Genomic DNA, 14,023 nt, shown 5'->3' on the forward strand with positions numbered 1-14,023 from the left:
TGCAACTGCTCTGACCAATAGGATACTGCAAAAATGACATTATGAATTTCTAAGCCCAGGCCTTAAGAATGGCAGCTTCCTCTTCCTTCTAGGCTGTGAAAAGCCAAGGTCACATCAAGAGGGAACACAGAGGAGAACTGAGATGCTAAAGTCAACAGTCCCAGGTGAGCTCCCAGACAACAGACAACATCAACTACAGCCAAGTGAGTGGGCCATCTTGGAAATTCCAACCTAAGCAAGCCCCAAAATGGCTCTAGCCCCAGCTAATACTATGTGGAGTAGAATCAACATCTCCCAATCACACTCAACCCATGGAATCTTAAAAGAAAATAAAATGCGTGTATTTAGAGATGTTTGTTATATAGCAATACACAACTAAAACACCCAAGTCTGAATACCAGCTCCATCACAGCTGGGCCTATTATTTAACTTGTTTGTGTCTCATGTTTCTCACCTGCAAAACGAGGATAATGACATTACTTCACAGAAGTGGAAGGATTAAGTGTGATAATATATATAAAGCATTTAGCAGCATTTTATTAATATAATGTGAGTGATTACTATTCTGTTACTGCTACTTCATAATTGATAGAATTTATCATTTATTCCATCAACTTGCTTTGTTTTCTTCAAAGAATTTATTACTATCTAAAGTTAGGTTTACTTCTCTATCTGTACCCCCTCCAACAAAGCATGAGCCATGAGACAAAAACTTAACTGTCTTATTCGCCAACATCTAAAACAGAATAAAACCAAAGCAGACAGAAGTACTTCATAAGCTATTATATATCAGACAAATGAGTTATAAAATCTTTGTTTCATAATCAACAAGGCTATCTAAAAACTGCTCTCATATCTTATCTTTAGCATAAATTAACAAAGGGCATTCAAAAGCATAAAATAAGCTGTAAATTATAATATGGTATTTTCATTATTCAATTCCGATGCATTTATTTGCCACTACACGTATATTACTCCAGTACTAGATCATGTACTGCTCAAATGTGCCTAAGCAAAGGCTAGTATTTGATTCAGCACCATTCAGGTGTGTACTCATTTGTATAATTTTTTTAATGAGCTAAACTCAACCAAATAATAATATAATTATAGTTAATATCATGGCATGCACAAAAATGGCAATGAAAACAAAAAAACAAAAAAACTTTAATCTGTGGTATGTTTAAAAGCAATTTATCCTGGCAACCCAAATTAACACAATACTAGTCTTCAAGTTATACACAACTTGGTATATAATACATTTGAGTATTGGTATACAACTTGGTGTACTACTTAGTATACAACACATTTTGAGTGTAAATTTCCTCAGTTACTTTTCTCAACATGTAAAGACCCATTTTAAAGCTGAAATAAATATCAGACATTCATAGAATCCTGACACACCTTTGAGAAAAAGCAGTAGTCTAGAAGGTTAGAAAGACACACAAACACATAATTCAGTATAACAAGTTATCCTAACTTTCTTCTGCCTTGATGCTGATGACAGAGGTAAGAAAGTCTCTCTATTACCCTCTTTCAATAATAGATTCGAACGAGTTTTTGAGAACAGGATTTTATAAGGCAAACAAACCAGGGAGAGTATGAACTTCAGATGACAAATCAGTGTATAAAAATTAAGACGACAGATTACTGAGATATGTCACTATACAAGCAGAGAAGGCCCATTCAAAAAAACCTGTATGCTAAGAAGAGGAATTTTAAACTTCAAAAATTTAATAAACCCACCAGAATGGTTAAAATTAAAAAGACCTGACAGCAGCATAATGTTTCAAGTGTGTGGAGCAACCAAAACTTTCATACATTGATGGTGGAATTGTAAAATGGTATAACTACTTTGGAAAAAAGGCTAGTGGTTTCTTATAAAATTTAAATATACACCTACCCTATTACTTAGTAATTCCACCCATGGAAAATAAAAACATATGTCCACAAAAATATATGTACACGAATATTCATAACAGCTTTACAAAAAGATTTGTACAAGAATATAACAGTTTTACTCGTAACAGCGAAGGAAAACTAGAAACAACCCAAATATCCAACAACAGCAACAGACAAACTACAATGTATTCATATGATTTATATGATGAAAACTATTCAACAATAAAAAGGGATGAGCTACTGATATACACAAAAACGCGGATCAATCTAAAAAACTTCATGCTGAATGAAAGAAGTTTTGTAGAATATACGCTATATGATTCCAGAATAGGCCAAACTAGGTAATTTGAAGTGAAAAAATCAGAACAGTCACCTGAGGGGTAGGAATTGATGTAGTAAAGATAATAAGGGAACTTTCTAGGGTGATGGTCATGTTCTGTATCAGGTCAGTAAAATGGATCTGTAAAGGGCAGTGGTACAAACTGAATGTTTGTATATTTGAAACCCTAATCCACAGAGTGAAGCTATTTGAAGTCAGAGCCTTTGGGAGGTAATTAGGTTTAGATGAGGTCATAAGGGTGGGGTTCCTATGATGGGATGAGAGTCTTTATAAGAGAAGAGAGACCAGAACGCTCTCTCCAAGGGCCAGGAAGAAAGCCCTTACAAGGGAACCAAACTGGCCCATACCTTGGAATGTCCCAGCCTCCAAAACCATGAAAAATAAATTATTATTATTAAGCAAGAATGTTATTTTTTTTAGGACCATAGACTGCTAATAAGCAAGAATGCTACTTTTCTTCTTTTACCCAGTATACTCTTTTTTTTTTTTTTTTTTTTTTTTTTTTTTTTTTTTTTTTGAGATGGAGTTTCGCTCTTGTTACCCAGGCTGGAGTGCAATGGCACGATCTCGGCTCACCGCAACCTCCGCCTCCTGGGTTCAGGCAATTCTCCTGCCTCAGCCTCCTGAGTAGCTGGGATTACAGGCATGTGCCACCATGCCCAGCTAATTTTTTGCATTTTTAGTAGAGACGGGGTTTCACCATGTTGACCAGGATGGTCTCGATCTCTCGACCTCGTGATCCACCTGCCTCGGCCTCCCAAAGTGCTGGGATTACAAGCTTGAGCCACCGCGCCCGGCCTTACCCAGTATACTCTTAAACCAGTCTACGGGTATAGGAAATATTTCAGGCTTTGTGGCCTCTGCCTCAAATACAGTCACATGCCAGTTAATGATGAGGATGCATTCTAAGAAATTCTTTGTTAGGCAACTTCATCACTGTGCTAACATCAGAAAGTGTATTTATACAAATCTAGATGGCACATATAGCCTACTACATACTAAGCCATATGGTCTAGCCTATTGCCCCTAGACTTCCAACCTGTACAGCATATTATTGTATTAAATACTGTAGGCAATTGTAATACAACTGTATTTATCTAAACATATCTTATGGAATCCCGGTATATGAGGTCCTTCATTGAATGAGAAGTCATTATGCAGTACAACCCTACCACCGTAAATGAATGGGCGTGGCTGTGTACCAACAAATATACAAAACCAGGAGTTGGACCATAGTTTGCTGATCTCTGCTCTACATGTCAAAGGTGGTTTGGGTTAATGGGTATATGAATTTGCCAAAGTTCATTCACCAGGCCGTATTTGTGCATTTGAATATGTTGATTTTTACCCCAAAGAAAAAGAACCATAAACGAGTATTAAAATGTAAGCTAATGACAAAGATGTGGCTTCCATGGAAGTACACAGATACCTGCAACTTACTTTGAAAGAATCAAAAAATAGATGGACACATACACAACACCACAAATATAATAAACTATTAACAATTGTACAGCCTACAATTTTTATGGAGGTTAACTGTACACTTCTTTCAACATTTTTATATATTTGAAAGTTTTAATATTAAATGTTATTAAACGTTGGGGGTAGATTCAGTAAGGGGCAACTGAAGGTTTTTGAGCAAAAGAACAAAAATCAAATTTATACAGGTTGAGTATCTCTTATCCAAAATGCTTGGGACCAGAAGTGTTTTGGTTTTCATATTTTTTTTGGATTTTGGAATATTGCACATTTATAATGAAATATCTTGGGAATGGGACCCAAAGATGAACGTAACTGTAAGCGCATGAAACAAAGTTTGTGTTGAAAAGATAAATGTGGAATTTTCCACTTGTGATATTCTTTAATATTCAAAAAATTTCGGATGTGGGGGCATTTCAGATTTGGGGTTTTGGGATTAGGAATACTCAACCTGTACTCTACAAATATAATTCACATAGTGCAAACAATTCCTGAAGGATGGTCAAATGAGTTAGAAAGTAACAGATTATTACAATATTCCATGCCAGATAAAGTATCAACATTTAAGGAGAATGGATTAAGTACAAAAAGAGTTCATTAAGACAAGACAAGTCAGAAAAAGTCATGAGAAGTAGAAAACTTATTAATAGTATCTAGAATAAGGATGAAATTTCAAAAAGAACCTTCATACTGTCAATATAACAAAGAAATCAAGCAAATAAGAATTGAAAAGTATTATTAGATTATGCAGTTGGGTAACCTTAATTATGTAAAAGAGGTGTGGTCAGAATATAAACCAGATAAAATACATTGATAAATTCAAAAGAAACAAACAAGAGGAATCAAAGGAATCAAGCTGACAAGAAAAGGTGATTAGAGTAAGGAAAGGTAAGAGGCTGCAAGGCTTCTTTCCAAAGGAAAATGAAATGACCATTCCTAAAACTCACTATACATTATCTCATCCAGAACATGCACTGCTGGATGAGGCAGTCAGTCATGGGCCTGAATGTCTCTGCACATTCTTGCTGAGTGTGCCAGTCTGTAAAGCTTTCTATTTCCTGATACTGAGCTGTTTCTTCTAAGAAGTTACATAGGCAACAAAGATCAGGCAACCACAGTGTGTAACTGCCATCCCAAGAGGAGGTGAACTAGCTTGTTTGTTGTCTGCTAAGATACTTGCTGCTTGTGGCTGGGCACAGTGGCTCACGCCTCTAATCCCAGCACTTTGGGAGGCTGAGGTGGGAGGATCACAAGGTCAGGAGTTCAAGACCAGCCTCATCAACATGATGAAACCCTGTCTCTACTACGAACACAAAAATTAACTGGGCATGGTGGCATGTTCCTGGAATCCCAGCTACTCCAGAGACCGAGGCAGGAGAATTGCTTGAACCGGGACCCACGAGGCAGAGGTGGCAGTGAGTCCAAATCACCACAACTGCACTCCAGCCTGGGCTACAGAGTGAGACTCCACCTCAAAAAAAAAAAAAAAAAAAAAAGATCTTTGCTGCTTGCTTTTTCTAAAAAAAAAAAAAAAGCTGTACCCTTGGTTCTGAGTTTCTGAGTTCCTCAGCTGTGATGCAAACCCACTGCACACATCCATATGGACACCCAGCCCCTTTGTGGAATTTGGTAGCTAGGAAAACCTACACAAATATGCTGATGTTCGTGCTGCTTGCTGTGCCATGAGTAATGATCTGTCTCTGACCTGGAGGTCTCCTCTTTTCTGCCAGCAACCATGAAACGTTAACACACTCTTATCAACTTGTAAAAAGGGTACTTATTTATCATGTATCAGACTTTATACGTTTTACATCTATTATATTATTTCTCATAATAATCCTAGTCAGGTAGGTCCTAATATGAGAAAACTGAGGCTTCAAGATGTAAAGTAAGCCAAGGTCTCAAAAATTGCAAACCAGCACAATCTAATATATAAGCCCAGATGGTTTTAAAACCTGTAGGATTTTTACCCATTAATAGTCAAGCCTCTTTCCCAGCTGATTTATCAAGGGCAATTCCAACTCCCCAGATACAAGAGCAAAGAACTCAGATCTTTGCAGAATAAATACTTCAAATTATGTTCCATAGAAAATTAGTATTTTGGAAATGTTAACATAATCTTAAAATTTTAAAAACAAAGAACAAAACAAAACAAAGATTAGGAAGAGCTTGGTTAAACAAATTCAAATCACTTTCCTTACTCCAGAATTATTCATTGTTTTAATATGCTAATATATATTTTAATAAGCTAATGTCTTATAAATCTTTCAGTTACACTTATTCTGAAATACAGTTCAGGAAATTATTGCTACAAACAACACTGCCAATTTAACTTGTACACCGAACAAGTAGTTAGCTTGGTACAGGTACAATCTTAGAAGTCAGCTTGGTACAGGTACATAATCATTTTATTTTGAGAGAGAGTCTTGCTCTGTCACCAGGCTGGAGTGCAGTGGCACGACCTTGGCTCACTGCAATCTCCAATTCCCTCGTTCAATTCCCAATTCTCCTACCTCAGTCTCCCAAGTAGCTGGGAATACAGGCACCCGCCACCATGCCCAGCTAATTGTTGTATTTTTAGTAGTGACAGGGTTTTACCATGTTGGCCAGGCTGGTCTCGATCTCCTGACCTCGTGAGATCCACCCACCATGGCCTCCCAAAGTGCTGGGATTACAGGCGTGAGGCACCTTGCCCAGTCCATAATTCTTAAATGTGGCCCATAAAATAGAGAACTTCAGCTGGACTCCATGGCTCATGCCTGTAATCCCAGCACTTTAAGAAGCCAAGGGGGACAGACCATTTAAGGTCAAGATTTCGAGACCAGCCTAGCCAACATGGTAAAACCCCATCTCTACTAAAAATACAAAAATTAGCCAGGCGTGGTGGAGCACAACTGTAGTCCCAGCTACTCAAGAGGCTGAGGCAGGAGAATCACTTGAACCCAGGAGGTAGATGTAGCAACGAGCTGAGATTACGCCACTGCACTCTAGCCGAAGCAACAGAGACTCAGTCTCAAAAAATAAATAAATAATAAAATAAAATGAGAACATCAAAGTTAGAAGGTGGTCTAGTAGCTGCAAGCCAAGTCAACTTCATCACAGTTGGCAACACTGCTCATTTACTAACAAAACTGAATTTCACGTAACACAATAAAATTACATATTATATCTGGCTTCTTCTGAAATTAATGGGTAACAATCAAGAATTTTTATAACTCTAAACTGTTATCTACTGCTTTACTTAATAAATGCTGGGGCTTTTTAACAATCGAAGGAAAGATCACAGAAAAAGCAGTTTCTAGATAAAGGCTGCATATTGGCTAATGGTAGTAGCTCATTCTGATGACCCTGGGCATCACGGCTAGCTTTCCAGTAAGAAAAGCTGCATTTAAACTCTTTAAATAAGTGAAAAGTTAACACTGCATACCATCTCACCTCTAAATATACTTGCCTATCTCCTGATTTAGTCATCCCTTAACATTTAACAACTCAAGTTGTTTATTGCTCCAGTTCACTAATCATTCCAGAGTTTTCCCAAAAACTGAGCTAAAGGTAACCACAAAATAGTTGTGTTCATCATATAAGCCAGAGCTGGGTTGATTCCTAGTTTAAAAAGTCTACCGAAAACATCAGTTCAACTGCTTCTCTGACATATATTTAGATATTATTAATCAGGTCATTATACACAAAACCAAGAGTAGTTATACTAGATTAAATGACTACGTAATTTTTGTAACTCTAACACTTTTGCATTACAAGGAAAACAAATCCATGTCCTACCTACTTAAAGTATTATCTTTAGAGGGACTGGGAGGCATTATCTTTAGAATTGATTTTTGTCCTCTGTTTTCAAGGAACATTCAGAGTCTATGTAGGACACATCGTCAGTTTGGGAAAAAAACAGGGAAGGAGCAGCAATAAAATATGTTCATGTATTTTGAAAGGAGTTGCAGGAAAAATAAGTATCTTAAAACTGAGAGCTACGTAAATAAACAGTGTTTTGAGTAGTGACTTGTGTAGGAGAATATGGTTGATGTTTCAAATCTAACAGAAAGATTAGAAAAATGAAACAAGTTCCACTGCTAATATTACTCAATATTTATCTACATCATTTTATTTTTGCTAACATTCCCAAGCCTAGAAATGCCTTTCAAATCATCAAAAGGGTGTACACTGACAACCTGAAAAATGCTTTCCACACTGGGAGAAACAGTATTTCCCAAGTTGTTCTGAGAAAAGCTGATAAATTTTCAAAGAAGTCACAATATGGACCTTTGGAGGTTGTAAAGAATGCAAACCAGTTGAAAATGGAATCCTCATGAGCTTTCATGTTAGAAAAAACTCAAAATTACATACACTGGACTCTCATCTTACAGTGTCCTTTATATTTGCCAAAATATACTTATTAATAGAAAGTCTTGACTTAGAACTAAATCTTACATGTGCAAACAGATTTGAAAGTTGAAACTTAGAACTAATATACCTATATCTGTAAAATTTTATAAACCATAAACTGCACCACCACGGCTATATATTGATTTTCTCCTCTTCCCTCAGTAAATGGGCTGAAAGTTTGTGGAATGACATGCTACCTAGCTGCAACCACACAGTCAACTATTGCTCATACGATTTTTAAGTAAGGTTTACAACAGTAATCTCCGACGTCACGACCAGAAAACACAAAGAAAAACATATTTAAAAATTGACACTGAAAATATAGAGGAACACATTTCACTTTTTTCGACATACAGTTACCCAAGTTTATACAGTGAAGCTGGAAAACCTTACATTTAACAAAAAATAATTTTTCAAACAAGATTAGAATTTGTTCTACTAAAACCTACCTCTGTTTCCCCTGCAGCCAAAAAAGGACGGGGGGCGGGGAGGGAATTACGAAAAATATATATAGTCATTTTTAATACTAACATAATGGAAAAGGACAAAATGACAAGGTTAACGAGCAAGAGACAGGGTTAGCATTACGGCTAGTCTTTCCCTACGGATCCACAATTCCTAACCCACATTTCTGCCAAATCCACATCCCACCCTACACAGTCCTTACCCCTCCACCCACTCACCCACCCACCCCATTCAGGACAGCGATCACCTTCAGCGCAGGTATTTGAAGTCAGCCCCATTTCCTGTAGACAACCGACTAGAAGGTCTCAGGAGTGACTGAGTCAGACAATAAGAAAATGATGAAGTAAGAAATTAAAACATGTAAGTTGTAAGGTGTGAGGGGGAAGGGTGTCTCACAAGGGGCTGAGGGTGCGGGTGAGGAGACAGGAGGAGACTTGGGGCGAGAGGGGGGTCTCGAAGGAGTCCTAGGCAGGGGTGCGCAGGAGAGGCAAGTGAAGCAGCTCCAGACAGCAGACTGAAAAAAAAAAAAAAAGCCAGAGCGTTTCCTCCGGGAATAACCTGAGGAAAGGGGCTGTCGGGACGCCGCGGCGGGAAGTAGTCCCGGAAGGCACCGGAGGCCGGGAACTCACCACCTGGTAGCGCCCCGTCCCCAGCTGGTGGTGATCCATCCTGCCCGGCTCAGGATCCGGCTTCCGAGCGGGCGAGTCCCCTCGGTGCTCAGCTCCCTCGGCCACCCCCGCAGACGACGTCGTCGCCGCAGGACCCCTTCCGCCTCTGCTCCTGCCGCCGCGGTCTCCAGGCGGAAGCGCTTCACTTCCTGTGGCTCCGGCAGCGGCCGCCGAGACCTCCGCGTCGGTCGCGGTTCCGCGGAGGAGCTCCGGGACGCCGCGCGCGCTACTGAGCATGCTCGGACAGCTCGCGCAGACTCGCTGGCCCCGCCGGCGTCCCATCCGCGCTGCCCGTGGGAGGGTGTAGCTGGGTGGGTGGAGATGGAAAAGTAAGGCAAGTCCGGTGGAGCGATCTAGATTGTCAACCTGTCGAGTAGGCGGTCGCAGAAGGCGCGTGGGAGGGGGGAATGACCGGTCCTTGACTGGTCTTTTTGGTGTGTGCGGGTTTCGCGCAGGCACGAGCTGGTGCGCCTTCTCACCACGTAGACACAAGAAGCTGGCCGGGGTGGGAAGCGTTCCTAGAACGCCTGAGGACAGATCGCCCGGGTACCCGACCCTTCCTTGTATTACTCACCCAGCCTAGGACGTGGCGAGGAGATTCATCTCTAGGACATTCCTAAAACGATCATTCAAAATCATTCATGAGATAAGGGATTTTTTTAAAAACTATTTTTAATATAGAGCAATTCTAGTTTACAGCAAAATTGAGAAGTTACAGAGATATTCCATATAGACTTTGCTGCTACACAAGCATAAACCCTGCACCCCCATTATCAACATCCACCACTAAAGTAGTACATGTATTACAAAATGAACCCACATTGACACGTCATCATCACTCAAAGTCCATAGTTCACCTCAGGGTTCACTCACCGTCTTGTATATTCCTTGAGTTAGGACAAATGTGTAATGACAGGTATCCATTATAATAGTATCCTACAGAGTGTTTCCACTGCCCTGAAATTCCTCTGTGGGATTATTTTGTTGTTGTTTGTTGCTTGTTGTTTTTTTAGAAATGGGATCTCACTGTGTTGCCCAGACTCCAGTGCAGTGGGTGTTCACAGTTGCAATCGTGGCTCACTACAGCTTCGAACTCCTCCGCTCAAGCTATTCACCTGCCTCAGCCTCTGGAGTAGCTAAGACTACAGGCACCAGCCCTTTGGTTACTTTTAAACTCTTTTTTCTACTTTCTGATAATAAGAGATTTAAGAATCCAAAGGACTCACCAGACAACTCTCAAAGAAAGAGGCCTCCAGACAACTCTCAGAGACCTCTGGCGTTCTAGGTTACTTTGGAGAACTTTAGAAGAAAGTAGTGAAATCAGATAGGATTATTTTGTGGTAATAATAATTCCAATGGATGTAACAGCAAGGTATCACTTGGGAGCATTATTAATAGTATCTCATGGTCTGGTTAACCACATATGACATACTATGTGTGTTTCTCACAAAGAGTATAAAGCATATTTCTCTAGTTGGGAGAAGAGTATGACAGGGCAGCAAAAAGTACGTTTTAACTCAAAGACCAATTTTCTACACCCTAAAAACTATGATGTTGCTTGATGTGGCCCAGCTATGTTTTTAAGGTAACACCACTTTTTCCCTAAATGATCTTACAGTGGAGCCTCCGAAGGGAAGGAAAGGGATCTGGGACCCCATTTATTTCCTTCATGAATGTCTAGAGGAGATCCTTGGAATGAAGACTGCCACTAGGTGAGCCTAATCAGCTGGTTAAAACAGCAAGATAAGATAAAGACAGAAACTCTTTGATAGGTTGGCAACTAAAAATGTAAGTCTTCCTCATAGTTCTTTTTAAAATCTTCATCGACTCTTCCTATTTGTGCCATTTTGACATGTCTAATAATAGAGAGCATTACTGTGCTGACAATAAGGCAATAATATCTCATACTTAAATATTTTTAAACTTGCCTTGTTTTCATCTTAATGTATTTAGTTTCTAAGCCAATAAGCATATGCCATTTTATTGATATTACTGGTATAAGCACTCGCTCTCACAATTTCAGTCCAAATGATATTGCCTCTCGATGACCAAAACAACAGCCAGTGTCAGCAAAATGAAATTAGATCCCTATATCACTTACGATCTATAAGAATTATTTTATTTATTTATTTTTTTTTTGAGACAGAGTTTCACTCTTGTTACCCAGGCTGGAGTGCAATGGCGCGATCTCGGCTCACCGCAACCTCCGCCTCCTGGGTTCAGGCAATTCTCCTGCCTCAGCCTCCTGAGTAGCTGGGATTACAGGCACGCACCACTATGCCCAGCTAATTTTTTGTATTTTTAGTAGAGACGGTGTTTCACCATGTTGACCAGGATGGTCTCGATCTCTTGACCTCGTGATCCACCCGCCTCGGCCTCCCAAAGTGCTGGGATTACAGGCTTGAGCCACCGCGCCCGGCTGTCTATAAGAATTATTTAGTACTGAATTTTATATGCATATGTGTTTTCATTAATCATTTATGTATTCATTTGTTTCTCAAATAGACAGCTGCTCAGAGCAGAGACACTTTCTTACACCCAACTCCGCACTGAGAACATAACAGTAAAAATCAAAGACTGACCAAAAACAGACATCTGGAATCCTGATAGAGTAACAGATTCTTTCTATTTTACCCTCCTCCCAGATTCTCTGAACATTTTGCTAATCTGGTGGAGAAACAAATTTAACAGGAAATAATATTTTTAATGAGGAAGAGAAAGAGGGGGAAGAGAAGTAGAACAACAGCTTGCTAGTATAGAGCCCTTTCTAAGCCAGTACTATGCATCTATTATTTTATCCTCATCGTAACTTCATGATATAGGCAAAATTGCACTCCTAGATTAACAGATGATGAAGGAAAATAAAGCACAAAGAGTTTCATCAACTAGTCTAATGTGAGATCACTAGTAGGTGGTGACAGACATCAGAGCCTCTACCATATTAAGCACTATATTAAGCTTATATTAAGCATAATGTACCCTAATAAGGAAAAGAGGAAAAGAGTCCTTGTCTCTTTCCTCTTCCTGGCCAGCACTACTGTGAAACGTGCAGAAGACGTAAAAAGATAGTGATGTATCACAAAAAGCCAGTCTAACTTCTTTAGTTCCCACCTTCCTGATCTATCTAAAATAATGGTTCTTATTCATGATCCCCAAAAGAGCCATTCTGAGCTTCTTTTGATCACTTTACAACTAAGCCCATGTGACCTATAATAGACCATTACAAGCAGAGTCACTGAGTTGTCCCACTAGGAGAAACTTACTTGGGATGCAATAGGAATAACAATATTCATTACCATTTTACAGACCTTGGGCAACATCTGATAATATTTTCAATCCCTGGTTTTATGGTGACAACTCTAGTTATCTAAGGAATTTGTGGTGGTGCCGCACTATAAACTACCTTCAGTAGAACTGTAGAATTTTAGTGTACTTCACTAACACCACTCATTCTGGCCTGATCAATTTTCATCTCCAAACACACAGCCAACCAAAATTTTACTAGTGCTGCTCTGCAGTACTGGGGCAGACATGGAGATAAGCTGCCCAGATCCCCTTTCAAGAAAGCACACTCCGCCCAGCTGGAAGGAATGTGGCTGGCAGACAACTTCCATTTGGTAGCTTTGTCAGTCTCCCTCAGCTTTCAACCTAAGGAGGTACTATTTTCAGGGTGGCACCCAGCCACTGACTGAGCAAGGCATTTGTACAAGGCTCTGGCTGTTTCTGCGAGACACTGAAGCCCTTTAAGGGACAAACTTTGCTTCAGAGCTCCCTGTGAAGCTGGCAGAGACTTTTCAAGCTCTGCGGCATATTGTGACCGCTCCCCCTGCCCAATCCTTTTTCTTTTCACAGATGTTGCTCCCCAGTGAATCTCTTGCACTTAAAACTTTATATCAGCATCTGCATCCTGGAGAACCCAACTAAGACAAGTACCAAGATGTATAGTGATAGAGCAGTGTTATCAAAATTGTGTTAAATAGTTACAACTATCATTTTACACAGTTGATGTTTCATCTTCAGAATAACCCTCAGTACTTTACATTGTTAGCATTTTCTCATGTGGACGTAATGTATCTGTAAGCCTTTCTACTAAGAATGACTTTGATGTTGTTCTATAGGGTGATGCTATATAGAGGTCATGGGGACCTCTTTGCCTGGGACGTGTTTCTCATTGGAAACCCCTCCCACCTTCCCAGAAGCAGGGTCAGTCCCTCCAGAGGTGACTTAGCAACTTAACATTCATCATCCTCTTTCTTATATCATCAGATGTATTGACCTGTACACCCAAATGCCAGGATTCTTCATTGGGATTCCCACCAGTTAAAGTGCAGTAAGACACGCCATTGCCTACAGAAAGCCATCTACACAGGCCTAAATCACAGGTAGGCAAATGTTCCAAATTTTCCTTACTACTTCACTGATTTTTAGTTTTTTATCACTTCCTCTGCTACATAGGACTACTCAAAGTAGCTATTGATGATTACTGTGATCACAGATCTTAGTAATTAACTGCATTTGGAATATGTATGGTTTTTGTATATCTACCTGTAGAATGACTAGAAAGAGGTAAAATTACATTATCTGAAAATTTCTCTATCTAATTAAAATTCACTAGCAATCATTTTCCAAATATTAAAGTTTAAAGTACACTTTAGAAAATATAAGAAACTATTGCTTTTTACTTATCAATGAAAATTAGCACAATAATGACTCCAGTTTTATCTCTTTATCTTGTATCATGTATATGTATCTTTTAATCAGTTTGTAGGATTGAACG

The 14,023-nt window shown here is 39.4% G+C and overlaps 1 protein-coding gene and 1 long non-coding RNA gene across 2 annotated transcripts in view; one reads left to right on the forward strand and one right to left on the reverse strand.

Annotated features, from left to right (window-relative positions):
• The window catches only part of NDFIP2 (Nedd4 family interacting protein 2), a 76,541-nt gene extending 66,998 nt beyond the window's left edge, over positions 1–9,543 (reverse strand). The window contains exon 1 of the mRNA XM_003931019.3: positions 9,208–9,543. Coding sequence (XP_003931068.1) covers positions 9,208–9,528 — 321 coding nt within the window. The 5' untranslated portion in view covers positions 9,529–9,543. The remainder of the gene's footprint in view (positions 1–9,207) is intronic.
• On the forward strand, positions 9,504–13,769 carry LOC141581608 (uncharacterized). The gene is made up of 3 exons (XR_012514330.1): positions 9,504–9,580; positions 10,865–10,958; positions 13,513–13,769. It is a non-coding gene; the product is annotated as an uncharacterized LOC141581608 (long non-coding RNA).
• The last annotated feature ends 254 nt before the right edge of the window (positions 13,770–14,023 follow it).

The sequence above is a fragment of the Saimiri boliviensis genome, chromosome 16 (genome assembly GCF_048565385.1).
Source record: "Saimiri boliviensis isolate mSaiBol1 chromosome 16, mSaiBol1.pri, whole genome shotgun sequence".
Lineage (NCBI taxonomy): Eukaryota > Metazoa > Chordata > Mammalia > Primates > Cebidae > Saimiri > Saimiri boliviensis.